The 14,485-nt window shown below is 47.7% G+C and overlaps 1 protein-coding gene across 1 annotated transcript in view; it reads left to right on the top strand.

Moving 5' to 3' along the window:
- LOC145353767 (myosin-7-like) overlaps positions 1 to 14,485 on the top strand; it is a 119,620-nt gene that overhangs the window by 77,840 nt on the left and 27,295 nt on the right. The window contains exons 29-31 of the mRNA XM_080204542.1: positions 1,082 to 1,208; positions 3,291 to 3,409; positions 9,967 to 10,163. Of these exons, the coding sequence (XP_080060668.1) occupies positions 1,082 to 1,208; positions 3,291 to 3,409; positions 9,967 to 10,163 (443 nt within the window). The remainder of the gene's footprint in view (positions 1 to 1,081; positions 1,209 to 3,290; positions 3,410 to 9,966; positions 10,164 to 14,485) is intronic.

Genomic DNA, 14,485 nt, shown 5'->3' with positions numbered 1-14,485 from the left:
TCGTCACCTCCAACCTGGGAAAAAGCTTCCCACTGTTCACCCTATCTATATCCTTCATCATTTTATACACCTCTATTAGGTTTCCCCTGTGGGTGGAGGTTCGGAACAGGAAGAGGTCAATAACTTTACTGGGTGTTTTCTATAGGCAGCTCAATAGTAACAGGGATGTTGAGGAGCAGATAGGGAAACAGATCCTGGAGAGATGTAATAATAACAGAGTTGTTGTGATGGGAGACTTTAATTTCCCAAATATCGATTGGAATCTCCCTAGAGTAAGGGGTTTAGATGGGGAGGAGTTTGTTAGGTTCCTTAGAGACACGAAGGATGAGGGGTGACCTGATAGAGGTTTATAAGATGTTGAGAGGTATTGATCGAGTGGATTCTCGGAGGCTATTTCCCAGGGCTGAAATGGTTGCTATGAGAGGACACAGGTTTAAGGTGCTGGGGAGTAGGTACAGAGGAGATGTCAGGGGTAAGTTTTTCACTCAGAGGGTGGTGGGTGCGTGGAATGGGCTGCCAGAGGTGATGGTGGAGGCGGATTCAATAGAGTGTTTTAAGAGACTTTTGGATAAGTACATGGGACTTAGTAAGATAGAGAGTTATAGATAAGCCTAGTAGGTAGGGATATGTTCGGCGCAACTTGTGGGCCAAAGGGCCTGTTTGTGCTGTAGTTTTTCTATGTTCTATCAAGGGAGGGGGATCAAGGGAGGGGGATCGAGGGAGGGGGATTGAGGGAAGGGGATCGAGGGAGGGGGATCGAGGGAGTGGGATTGAAGGAGGAAGATCGTGGGACAGGGATCGAGTTGGCAAGACAAGCTTAGATTGAGCAAAGAGGAAAGCTGTTCCCATTGGCTGATATTCCAGGAACCTGGGAGCAGATCCTGGGTGGAGACGCCAAGGGAAAGAGGAACCTTCCACTGACCTGGAGGTCACTACGGACAGGATCCAGAATTCCAATCAGGGATACTGCAGGGAGAGAGATTTCCAGAGGGACAGAGTCTATCTATTCCTGAACAATCTCTCCGTGGTTTGAAAGATTGTGAAGAATAAATGATTGAATTTGGTCTTCTACATGTTCCAGGCTAATTCTGAGAAAATGTGCAGAACTTATGAAGATCAGCTGAATGAAGCAAATACCAAAGTTGGAGAACTTCAGCGGCAAGTGGCAGACTTGGCATCACACAAAGCAAAGCTGCAGAGTCAGAACGGTGAGTGCCAATGGGGGTGGGGGGTGTGCCTGGGTGAGCAGAGTCGGGGGGAGGGGGGGGGGCAGGGTCTGGGGGGGGCAGGGTCTGAGGGGGCAGCATCGGGGGGGGGGGTGGAAATGATCTGGGGGGGGCAGAGTTGTGTGGGCTAGGGGATAAGAACATAAGAACATAAGAAATAGGAGCAGGAGTAGGCCATCTAGCCCTTCGAGCCTGCCCCGCCATTCAATAAGATCATGGCTGATCTGTCGTGGCTCAGTTCCACTTTCCCGCCCTCTCCCCATAACCCTTAATCCCCTCTCTTATCAAAAACCCATCAACCCGCATCTTAAAAATATTGAGCGAGGCAGCCTCCACCACTTCAACGGGCAGAGAATTCCAGAGATTCACCACCCTTTGAGTGAAGAAGTTCCTCCTCAACTCCGTTCTAAACCGCCCCCCCTTTATCTTGAGGCTGTGCCCCCTAGTCCTACTGTCTTTTTTGAGCGGGAAGAGTCTCTCCACCTCTATCCTATCCATCCCATTCATCATCTTATACGTCTCAATGAGATCTCCCCTCATTCTTCTAAACTCTAACGAGTACAAGCCTAATTTATTCAGCCTCTCCTCATAGCTCAACCCCCTCAACTCCGGTATCAGCCTAGTAAACCTCCTCTGCACTCCCTCCAAGGCCAAAATATCTTTGCGCAGGTGCGGCGCCCAAAACTGCACACAGTACTCCAGCTGCGGCCTCACCAATGCCCTATACAGCTGCAGCAAGACCTCCCTACTTTTATATTCAATCCCCCTCGCTATGAAGGCCAGCATCCCATTCGCCTTCCTGACCACCTGCTGCACCTGCAGGCTGGGTTTTTGCGACTCATGCACAAGGACCCCGAGGTCCCTCTGCACCGTCGCCTGCTGCAGTTTTTCACGAGATATGCCCGCCACCCCCCGGCACTCTGTTAGTGTGGGGATGGGGAACACAAGGGCTGGAGTATTTAAGATGAAGATAGAAAGCATGAAGGAGCCCATGTGTAGAGGAAGGTGGTCTGGCTGACTTTGTAAATAGGCAAATGAGGCAGTGAGGAGGGGGCAGTGAGGAGGGGGTGCTGAGGAAGGGGCACTGGGGAGGGGACAGTGAGGAGGGGGCGCTGAGGAGGGGGCATTGGTGAGGGGGCACTGAGGGACAGGCAATGAGGAGCAGGCATTGAGAAGGGGGGCACTGAAGAGGGGGCACTGAGGAGGGGGTGCTGAGAAGGGGGCACTGGGGGCGGGGTGCTGGGGAGGGGGTGGTGGGGAGGGGGCACAGAGCAATTGGAAATGGGTGCCAGTGATGGAAAGGATGGTTCTCAGGATAACCCATCCAGCCCGGATTCTGCTTCACATCCAGTTACCCTGAGGAAAAATCCCCAGCCTGGCCAGACTCACATTTAGTTCCCAGCAATATCCACGTATCTGATCAACAGATTTAAATGTTGGTCTTCGCTCTAGCTTGGATCAGAGAAACCGTTAAAATGGGCAACTGGGGGGACTAGCAAGATGGGGGCAACAGACGTCGGGGAGAGGGGGGTGAGGTAGATGGAGTGGCTGTGAGCTGGAACTTTGTGGGGGTGGGGAGTGGGAGCTGGAAGGTGATGAACATGGCAATATTAAACAGCTCACTTCCCCCAGGGTGAATATGATGGGTTCTGGTGCAGACAGTGCTGGAGGGTAGGGGAGGGATGGGAGTAGAGTTATGAATGATAAACCACCTCCAGGGAGGTTCGAGTGTTGACTTGTGGAGATACCAGAGTCCTGACGACATATATAGAAACGTGTCCCAGCAAAAGATGGTGGCATCGGAAAAGGCCAGAAAAAGTAAAGGGAGTTTAAAATTTTAATTGAGGTTTAAAGTTTATTTATGTATCGCAAGTGGGCTTACATTAACACTGCAATGAAGTTACTGTGAAAATCCACTAATCGCCGCACTCTGGCACCTGTTTGGGTTCACCGAGGGAGAATTTGACATGGCCAATGCATCTAACCAGCACCTCTTTCACTTTTAGTCAGCTGATTTTTTTGTATGTTTAAGAGTTTCTAAGATTATTCCTTGAAAACCATCAGGGGAGTTCAGCAGACAAATGGAGGAGAAAGAAGCTCTCATTAACCAACTAAGCCGTGGAAAGGTTTCCTTCACACAAAGTATCGAGGAGTTGAGGAGACAGTTGGAGGAAGAGACCAAAGTGAGTGACTTCATCATCTCTTACCTCAGACATGTATCATGATGGGATGGCTCGAAGGGCTGAATGGCCTGCTCCTGCTCCTATTTTCTATGTTTCTATAGACAAAGGTCACAGGAGCAGAACCAGAGAAAATGGTCTTGAAGCTGGAGACTGGGTCAGGTGGCCAAAAGCTTGGTCAAAGAAATGTGTTTTAAGATGCATTTTAAGGGATGAGAGCAAGATAGAGGCAGAGGAGGAGAGGGTCTACTGGTATTATCGCTAAACTATTAATCCAAAAACTCAGCAAACGTTCTGAGGACCTGGGTTCGAATCCCACCATGGCAGCTGGTGGGATTTGAATTTGATAAGAAACATCTGGAATTAAGAATCTACTGATAACCATAAAGCCATTGTCGATTGTTGGAAAAACCCATCTGATTCACTAATGTTCTTTAGGAAAGGAAACCTGCCATCTTTACCTGATCTGGCCTACATGTGATCTCAGAGCCACAGCAATGTGATTGGCTCTCAACTGTCCTCCAAAGGTAACAGGGGATGGACAATAAATACTGGCTTGCCAGTGATGCCCATGTCCCATGAATGAATTAAGAAAAAAGAAAACCTGGCTGATTTTTACCCCTTTATACCACAAAGACTGGAGGAGGGGGCTGAGAGTAGGGTAGCAAAGTTTGCTGTTGACACAAAGATGAGTGGGAAAACGAATTGTGTGGAGGATGCGGAAAGTCTGCAGAGAGATTTGGATGGGCTCAGTGAGTGGGTGAGGACCTGGCAGATGGAATATAACATTGGCAAGTGTGAGGTTATCCACTTTGGAAGGAATACTAGTAAAATGGATTATTATTTAAATGGTGAAAAATTACAACATGCTACTGTGCAGAGGGACCTGGGAGTCCTTGCACATGAATCACACAAACCCAGTTTGCAGGTGCAGCAGGTGATCAAGAAGGCAAACAGACAGACAAGGGAATTAAGGGTTATGGGGAGAAAGCGGGAAAGAGGAACTGATCCACTTCAGATCAGCCATGATCTTATTGAATGGCGGGGCAGGCTCGAAGGGCTAGATGGCCTACTCCTGCTCCTATTTCTTATGTTCTTATGTAAATGGAATGTTGGCCTTTATCATGAGGGGGATGGAGTATAAAAGCAGGGAGGTTTTGCTGCAACTGTACAGGGTACTGGTGAGGCTGCAACTAGAGTACTGTGTGCAGTTTTGGTCCCCTTATTTACAAACGGATATACTGGCCTTGGAGGGAGTACAGAGAAGGTTCACCAGGTTGATTCCAGGGATGAGGGAGTTAGCTTATGAGGAAAGATTGAGTAGATTGAGCCTACACTTGGAGTTTAGAAGGCTGAGGGGGGATCTTATAGAGACATATAAGATAATGAAGCGGCTAGATAGGGTAGAGGCAGAGAGATTCTTTCCACTTAGAAAGGAAACAAGAACTAGAGGGCACAGCCTCAAAATAAAGGGGAGTCAATTTAGAACAGAGTTGAGGAGGAACTTCTTCTCTCAGAGGGTAGTGAATCTCTAAAATTCTCTGCCCATTGAAGCAGTGGAGGCTACCTCGCTGAATATGTTTAAGTCATAGATAGACAGATTTCTGATCGATAAGGGAATGAAGGGGTATGGGGAACAGGCGGGTCAGTGGAACTGAACCACTAACAGATCAGCCATGATCTTATTGAATGGCGGGGCAGGCTCGAAGGGCTAGATGGCCTACTCCTGCTCCTATTTCTTATGCTCTTATGTGTAGATCAGCTAACTCCGGACAGGGCTGGGAGTCACATGGGACTTTAACTTTACTAATATTGATTGGGACTTTAACTTTACTAATATTGATTGGAATTGCTATAGCTCTAGCTCGTTAGAGAGGTCAGTTTTTGTACAAAGCGTGCAGGAAGGTTTTTTGACTCAGTATGTAGATAGGCCAACTAGAGGTGAGGCTATATTGGATTTGGTGTTGGGAAATGAGCCAGACCAGGTGTTAGACTTGGAAGTTAGTGTGCATTTTGGTGATAGTGATCACAATTCGGTTACGTTCACCTTAGTGATGGAAAGGGATAGGCATGAACCTCGGGTCAGTAGTTTTAGCTGGGGGAAGGGTAATTATGAGGCTATTAGGAGAGAATTAGGAAGCATAGGTTGGACTAGGAGATTACAGGGACTGGGAACGTCCGAAATGTGGAGTTTTTTCAAGGAGCAGCTACTGCGAGTCCGTGATAGGTATGTCCCTGTCAGGCAAGGAGGAATTGGTAGATCTAGGGAACCATGGTGCACTAAAAAAGTTGATTCGTTGGTTAAAAAGAAAAAGGAGGCTTATGTTCGGATGAGGCTTGAGGGCTCAGGTAGTGCACTAGAAAACTTTAGATTGGCTAGGAGGGAGTTGAAGAGTGAGTTAAGAAGGGCTAAAAGAGGACATGAGAAGACTTTGGCTGATAGGATTAAGGAGAATCCTAAGGCGTTCTATAGGTATGTCAAGAACAGAAGGTTGGTTAGGGCAAGTTAGGGCCAGTTACAGACAGTAGAGGGAAGTTGTGTGTGGAACCGGAAGAGATTGGAGAGGCATTGAACCAATATTTCTCTTCGGTGTTCACGCAGGGGGACATGAATATAGCTGAGGAGAACACTGGGTTGCAGGGGTGTAAAATAGACAGTATTGCAGTTGATAAGGGGGATGTGCTGGATATTCTAGAGGGTTTGAAAATAGATAAGTCCCCTGGTCCGGATGGGATTTACCCTAGGATTCTCTGGGAGGCAAGAGAGGTGATTGCAGGGCCTCTGGCTCTGATCTTCAGGTCGTCGTTGGTCTCTGGTATAGTACCGGAAGATTGGAGGATAGCGAATGTTGTCCCATTGTTTAAGAAGGGGAACAGAGACTTCCCCGGGAATTATAGACCGGTGAGTCTCACTTCTGTTGTGGGCAAGGTTTTAGAAAAAATTATTAGGGATAGGATTTATAGTTATTTGGAGAGTAATGAATTGATTGGAGATAGTCAGCATGGTTTTGTAGCGGGTAGGTCGTGCCTTACTGACCTTATTGAGTTTTTTGAGAAAGTGACCAAAGAGGTGGATGGGGGTAAGGCAGTTGACGTGGTATATATGGATTTTAGTAAGGCGTTTGATAAGGTTCACCATGGTAGGCTTCTGCAGAAAATGCAGATGTATGGGAGTGAGGGTAGTCTAGGAAATTGGATCAGGAATTGGCTAGCAGATAGGAGACAGAGGGTGGTGGTTGATGGTAAATATTCGTCATGGAGTTCGGTTACGAGTGGTGTGCCTCAGGGATCTGTTTTGGGGCCACTGCTGTTTGTAATTTTTATTAATGATCTGGATGAGGGTATAGTTGGGTGGATTAGTAAATTTGCTGATGACACCAAAGTCGGAGGTGTGGTAGATTGTGAGGAAGGGTGTCGAAGTTTGCAGGGAGACTTAGACAGGTTGCAGAGCTGGGCCGAGAGGTGGCAGATGGAGTTTAATGCGGAGAAGTGTGAGGTAATTCACTTTGGTAGGAATAACAGATGTGTTGAGTATAGGGCTAACGGGAGGACTTTGAATAGTGTGGATGAACAGAGGGATCTAGGTGTATGTGTACATAGATCCCTGAAAGTTGGGAATCAAGTAGATAAGGTTGTTAAGAAGGCATACGGTGTCTTGGCATTTATTGGTAGGGGGATTGAATTTAGGAGTCACAGCGTCATGTTGCAACTGTACACAACTCTGGTGCGGCCGCACTTGGAGTACTGTGTGCAGTTCTGGTCCCCACATTACAGGAAGGACGTGGAGGCTTTGGAGAGGGTGCAGAGGAGGTTTACCAGGATGTTGCCTGGTATGGAGGGGAGGTCCTATGAGGAGAGACTGAGGGATTTGGGGTTGTTTTCGCTGGAAAGAAGGCGGCTAAGAGGGGATCTTATTGAAACATATAAGATGTTTAGAGGTTTAGATAGGGTGGATAGTGATAGCCTTTTTCCTCGGATGGAGAAAGCTAGCACGAGGGGGCATGGCTTTAAATTAAGGGGTGGTAGTTATAGGACGGATGTCAGGGGTAGGTTCTTTACCCAGAGGGTGGTGAGGGATTGGAATGCCCTGCCTGCTGCAGTTGTAAATGCGCCTAGTTTGGGGGCGTTTAAGAGATCCGTGGATAGGTTTATGGACGAAAAGGGATCGGTTTAGGTTAGTGGGTCATTGTTTTTTAACTGGTCGGCGCAACATCGTGGGCCGAAGGGCCTGTTCTGCGCTGTTATGTTCTATGTTCTATGGTGGTAGGAATGACTTACTGATCAACTCCAGAAGGTAAATTCATAAGAAAATTAAAATATTATAGTTCATTGTGGTGTCACAGTGGTTAACACTGTTGCCTCACAGCACTAGGGACCCAGTTCGATTTCTGGCTTGGGTTACTGTCTGTACGGAGTCTGCATGTTCTCCTCGTATCTGTGTGGGTTTCCTCCGGGTGCTCTGGTTTCCTCCCAGGTTTGGGTGGATTGGCCATACTAAATTGCCCCTTAGTGTCAGGGTGACTAGCTAGGGTAAATGCATGGGGTTATGGGGCTAGAGCCTAGTTGGGATTGTAGTCGGAGCACACTCGATGGGCCAAATGGCCTCCATAGAATTCTATGACTGTGAGTTTAAGGCTCAGGTAGCTGAAGACACAACCACTATTGGTGGAGCAAATGGATTAGGGGATTGACAAGAGGGCAGAGGAAGCGAGTTTTGGGAGGTTGTGAGACTGGAGGAGATTAAAGAGATAGGGAGGAGGAGGAGGGAGGAATGAGGGCATTGCTTAGACAGAAATCAGTGTGCACAAAGATGATGGGAAGTGGGATGTGGGGGTGAAATGAGGTGGGGATGGGGGTGGAGGAGCTAGAAGGAGGTGGTGTTGGTGATGGAGAGGAAATGGGGTTGGAAGGGGTTGAAAACAGGCTGAGACCAGGGAGAGGAATGGAGTTGTTACCTGAGGAACTGAGTCTCTACTCAGACTCAGCACATTTCTCCTTATTCAGTGCTGGAAGTTGGATAACTTGTCTGGTAATTTAGAGACACTGGGAGGGATGGGCCTGAGGTAAAGCTGGGTGGGTGTTGCCAGTCAACATGTGAAAACTAACACAATTGTAGGATGATGACACTGAGGGGCAGCTTTTAGATATCATCAGGGCAAAGAAAAATGACAATACCAATGGAGTGGATGGTCTCAATCACCATGGCCAAGAGATCCATGCAATGATATTTAAGGTGAGATGGAGGAACTGTGGCCGAGGGTTGAAGGAAATGGAGTCTTTTACTCTTTAGAATGATCCTGATATAGTCGGTGGTTTGGCAAAGCATGGCACGACTAAGTGTGTTCCAGCCAGATTTAATGATGAACAGCTAGGAACACACAAACTTAGAAGGAATATGCCATTCAGCCCATCCAGACTGTTCCACCATACAATGAAATCATTACCTCATCATGTCCCTCAGAACCACTTTCTCCATATCCCATAATGTTAATAATATCCAGAAATCTATCCATTTTTGTCTTGAACATGTTCAATGATTGACATTCCATCCTTTGGAATGGAATTCCAGAGATTCACCATTGGTGAGATATTCTGCCTTTTTGTTTTTTCAACAACGTGAATGACTGCACACTTATTGACAATAGATTCCATTTACTTTTTCTGTCTAAACCTTCTTGAAGCCTTCTTGCAGCTTCCTCACATCTCAAATTCCCAGCTAGTTTTGTGAGATCAGCAAATATGAAAATGTTACGTTCCACATTTGAATCACTGATGTAGATGGTGAACAGCTGGGGGTGGCGCACCAGTCCCCGTGGTAGGGCACCAGGAACAAACTGCCACCCCGAGAATGATCCCTTTATTCTTACTTTCTGCTCAATCCAAACCGGTATAATCCCTCCCCCAATCCCATCTCTCTAATTTTGTGTAAAAGGTTAGTAAATATTAGACATGAACAGATATTTGGCCTTTCATTTGGGAGTGATGGAAAGGAGTGTGTCAGGAAGTGGCTGGAGTAGATGACGGTAGGTATTTCATTGGGAAGGAAGCTGAAGGTGAGGAATGTTGGTGCAGATTGACTGTTGGAAAATTCTGGAGAATTGCTGCTTAGAAATTGAGCACCTGACAGTTTTGAATGTACAGTTTTAAGTGGAAGGGGGTGTTTGGAGATCTCTTCAAATTTCCCCCTCCATTCTGTGCTGGGGTAAAGTTCCAGAAGCTGGCAGCTTTTGGAACCTTGTCCAAGGAGCGACTGTTGTTTGGGTCTCCTGCAACATGAGCATTAAGGCAAATTCTGACCATGTTTCATCCTCATCAACGATCTAAACACCTTCACATCAGGCAGATATCGCAAGGGTGGGAACTCTGCTCCACAGCTGTAATGAGTCACTGCTGAAACATCTAGTCCACATGTACATGGTCCTCCTTCCTGATCTCTGAGACTTGGACCAGTTCACTAGTGACATTGGCATGAAGCTATTGGTTCAAGGCCACTCAGCTTGGACAGGTCAGTAACTGGAGAACAGCCGCCATCTTTAATTCTGTTTGTGTTTACATTAAAGTCCAAGAATGCTCTGGCTCATGCGCTGCACGCTTCCCGCCATGACTGTGACCTCCTGAGAGAACAGTATGAGGAAGAACAGGAAGCAAAGGCGGAACTTCAGAGGGCGCTGTCCAAGGCCAATGCTGAGGTGGCACAGTGGCGTAACAAATATGAAACCGACGCAATTCAGAGAACAGAGGAACTGGAAGAGGCCAAGTATGTACAGGAACAATCATTAACATTGATCACTATAGATTGTTCGTCCTCACTGAGGCCCAGTTGTTATGGCGACGTCTTTGATAAACAAAGAACAGTACAGCACAGGAAACAGGCCCTTCGGCCCGCCAAGCCTGCGCCACTTATTGGTCCAACTAGACCATTCGTTTGTATCCCTCCAGTCTCAGTCCGTTCATGACCTGGTGATACAGTGGTCATTTAACTGGATGAGTAAGCTAGGGTTCGGGTAATGATCTGTGGATAAGGCTACAAATCCCACCACAATTTAAATGCAGTTATTAAAACTGGAATTAAAAGCTAATCTAATGGTGGCCACAAAACGATTGTTGATTGTCATAAAACACATCCCATAAGGAAATCTGCCATCCTTACCCAGTCTGGCCTACATGTGACTCCAGAGGCACAACAATGTGGTTGACTCTTATCTGGCCTGTGAAATGGCCAAGCAAGTCACTCAGTTTATCAAACTTCTACAAGGCCAGACAGACTAGCCAACATTCACCTTGTCACAGGAAACAGTCCAGTTCTAGCAATCCTACAACCTGCCATCGACCAAGGCACTGGAACTGGGGGGTTGTGCCAAACCTGGGAGAGCTGAATCTCAGACCAGACAAGCAACAGCCTGACATAGTCATTCTCACAGAATCATAGCTTAAAGGTAACACCCCAGACACCACCATTACTATCCCTGGATATATCCTGTTCCACCGGCACGACAGACCCAGTAGAGGTGGCACATAGTGGTAGCAGACAGCTCACAATCACTTCCTAAGGGGCAATTAGGAATGGACAATAAATGCTGACCTAGTCAGCTCACATCCTGTGAATAAAATAAAGAAGCACAGAATGAGGTCATTTGGCCCATCATAGCTCTTTATAAAAGCTGACATATATACAAAATTAGTCCCACTCCTGTTTTTTGCACACATTGCTGTCAGTTTCCCTCTCTATGTGTTTATCCAATCATTATTGAATCTACCTTCCTGTCTTTCAGATCACACCTCACTGTGAAATTCTCATTACCTCCCCACTCTTCCTGTTTTCTCTGTTACTGATCCTCCATCACTGACAAGTTTCACCTGATTTACACTCAATTCATAGAACATATAGAACATAGAACATTCCACCGCAGTACAGGCCCTTCAGCCCTCAATGTTGCACCGACCAGTGGAACTAATCTAATGACCCTCTAACCTAAACTATTCCAATGTTATCCATATGCCTACCCACTGACCATTTGAACACCCTTAAAGTTGGCGAGTCCACACCTGCTGCAGGCAGGGCATTCCACAACCTTACTACCCTTCATGATTCTGAATATCTCAATAAAATCTCTTCTTAACCATCTCTACCCGAAGGGGAATAATCCCATTGCCATTTGATGGAATGGAAGTCCATCGCCTTGGTTAATATTCTATTAAACTTCCTCTGCAATTTCTCCAATAGTAATATATCTGATATTAGAATAAATTCATATTTCTCAGATCAATGTCCTGCCAAAGGTACTGTCAAAATCACTGGCTTTCTTTGCGCCTCTTACAATGATCTGCCCTTAAACCTGGTGACCATATCTCGCAGCTGGGACAGTGTAGAGGGAGCTTTACTCTGTATCTAACCCCGTGCTGTACCTGTCCTGGGAGTGTTTGATGGGGACAGTGTAGAGGGAGCTTTATTCTGTATCTAATCCCGTGCTGTACCTGTCCTGGGAGTGTTTGATGGGGGGACAGTGTAGAGAGTGTTTTACTCTGTATCTAACCCCGTGCTGTACCTGTCCTGGGAGTGTTTGATGGGGGGACAGTGTAGAGGGAGCTTTACTCTGTATCTAACCCCGTGCTGTACCTGTCCTGGGAGTGTTTGATGGGGGGACAGTGTAGAGGGAGCTTTACTCTGTATCTAACCCCATGCTGTACCTGTCCTGGGAGTGTTTGATGGGGGACAGTGTAGAGGGAGCTTCACTTGTATCTAACCCTGTGCTGTACCTGGGAGTGTTTGATGGGGACAGTGTAGAGGGAGCTTTACTCTGTATCTAACCCTCTGCTGTACCTGTCCTGGGAGTGTTTGATGGGGGGAAAGTGTAGTGGGAGCTTTACTCTGTATCTAACCCCGTGCTGTACCTGTCCTGGGAGTGTTTGATGGGGGGACAGTGTAGAGGGAGCTTTACTCTGTATCTAACCCCGTGCTGTACCTGTCCTGGGAGTGTTTGATGGGGGGACAGTGTAGAGGGAGCTTTAGTCTGTATCTAACCCCGTGCTGTACCTGTCCTGGGAGTGTTTGATGGGGACAGTGTAGAGGGAACTTTATTCTGTATCTTACCCTGTGCTGTACCTATCCTGGGAGTGTTTGATGGGGGGACAGTGTAGAGGGAGCTTTACTCTGTATCTAACCCCGTGCTGTACCTGTCCTGGGAGTGTTTGATGGGGGGACAGTGTAGAGGGAGCTTTACTCTGTATCTAACCCCGTGCTGTACCTGTCCTGGGAGTGTTTGATGGGGACAGTGTAGAGGGAGCTTTACTCTGTATCTAACCCTGTGCTGTACCTGTCCTGGGAGTGTTTGATGGGGACAGTGTAGAGGGAGCTTTACTCTGTATCTAACCCCGTGCTGTACCTGTCCTGGGAGTGTTTGATGGGGGGACAGTGTAGAGGGAACTTACTCTGTATCTAACCCCATGCTGTACCTGTCCTGGGAGTGTTTGATGGGGGACAGTGTAGAGGGAGCTTTACTCTGTATCTAACCCCGTGCTGTACCTGTCCTGGGAGTGTTTGATGGGGGACAGTGTAGAGGGAGCTTTACTCTGTATCTAACCCCGTGCTGTACCTGTCCTGGGAGTGTTTGATGGGGGGGACAGTGTAGAGGGAGCTTTACTCTGTGTCTAACCCCGTGCTGTACCTGTCCTGGGAGTGTTTGATGGGGGGACAGTGTAGAGGGAGCTTTACTCTGTATCTAACCCCGTGCTGTATTTCTCCTGGGAGTGTTTGATGGGGGGACAGTGTAGAGGGAGCTTTACTCTATGTCTAACCCCGTGCTGTACCTGTCCTGGGAGTGTTTGATGGGGGGACAGTGTAGAGGGAGCTTTACTCTGTATCTAACCCCGTGCTGTACCTGTCCTGGGAGTGTTTGATGGGGGGACAGTGTAGAGGGAGCTTTACTCTGTATCTAACCCCGTGCTGTACCTCTCCTGGGAGTGTTTGATGGGGACAGTGTAGAGGGAGCTTTACTCTGTATCTAACCCCGTGCTGTATTTGTCCTGGGAGTGTTTGATGGGGGACAGTGTAGAGGGAACTTTATTCTGTATCTAACCCCGTGCTGTACCTGTCCTGGGAGTGTTTGATGGGGACAGTGTAGAGAGTGTTTTACTCTGTATCTAACCCCGTGCTGTACCTGTCCTGGGAGTGTTTGATGGGGGGACAGTGTAGAGGGAGCTTTACTCTGTATCTAACCCTGTGCTGTACCTGTCCTGGGAGTGTTTGATGGGGACAGTGTAGAGGGAGCTTTACTCTGTATCTAACCCCGTGCTGTACCTGTCCTGGGAGTGTTTGATGGGGGGACAGTGTAGAGGGAACTTACTCTGTATCTAACCCCATGCTGTACCTGTCCTGGGAGTGTTTGATGGGGGACAGTGTAGAGGGAGCTTTACTCTGTATCTAACCCCGTGCTGTACCTGTCCTGGGAGTGTTTGATGGGGGACAGTGTAGAGGGAGCTTTACTCTGTATCTAACCCCGTGCTGTACCTGTCCTGGGAGTGTTTGATGGGGGGGACAGTGTAGAGGGAGCTTTACTCTGTGTCTAACCCCGTGCTGTACCTGTCCTGGGGGTGTTTGATGGGGGACAGTGTAGAGGGAGCTTCACTTGTATCTAACCCTGTGCTGTACCTGTCCTGTGAGTGTTTGATGGGGACAGTGTAGAGGGAGCTTTACTCTGTGTCTAACCCCGCGCTGTACGTGTCCTGAGAGTGTTTGATGGGGGACAGTGTAGAGGGAGCTTCACTTGGATCTAACCCTGTGCTGTACCTGGGAGTGTTTGATGGGGACAGTGTAGAGAGTGTTTTACTCTGTATCTAACCCCGTGCTGTACCTGTCCTGGGAGTGTTTGATGGGGGGACAGTGTAGAGGGAGCTTTACTCTGTATCTAACCCCGTGCTGTACCTGTCCTGGGAGTGTTTGATGGGGGGACAGTGTAGAGGGAGCTTTACTCTGTATCTAACCCCGTGCTGTACCTGTCCTGGGAGTGTTTGATGGGGGGACAGTGTAGAGAGTGTTTTACTCTGTATCTAACCCCGTGCTGTACCTGTCCTGGGAGTGTT

This window comes from Carcharhinus amblyrhynchos, chromosome 16 (genome assembly GCF_965287045.1).
Source record: "Carcharhinus amblyrhynchos chromosome 16, sCarAmb.v2.hapA, whole genome shotgun sequence".
NCBI lineage: Eukaryota > Metazoa > Chordata > Chondrichthyes > Carcharhiniformes > Carcharhinidae > Carcharhinus > Carcharhinus amblyrhynchos.
The sequence above is the reverse complement of the archived record's forward strand: the minus strand, read 5'-3'. Positions and strand labels throughout refer to the sequence as shown.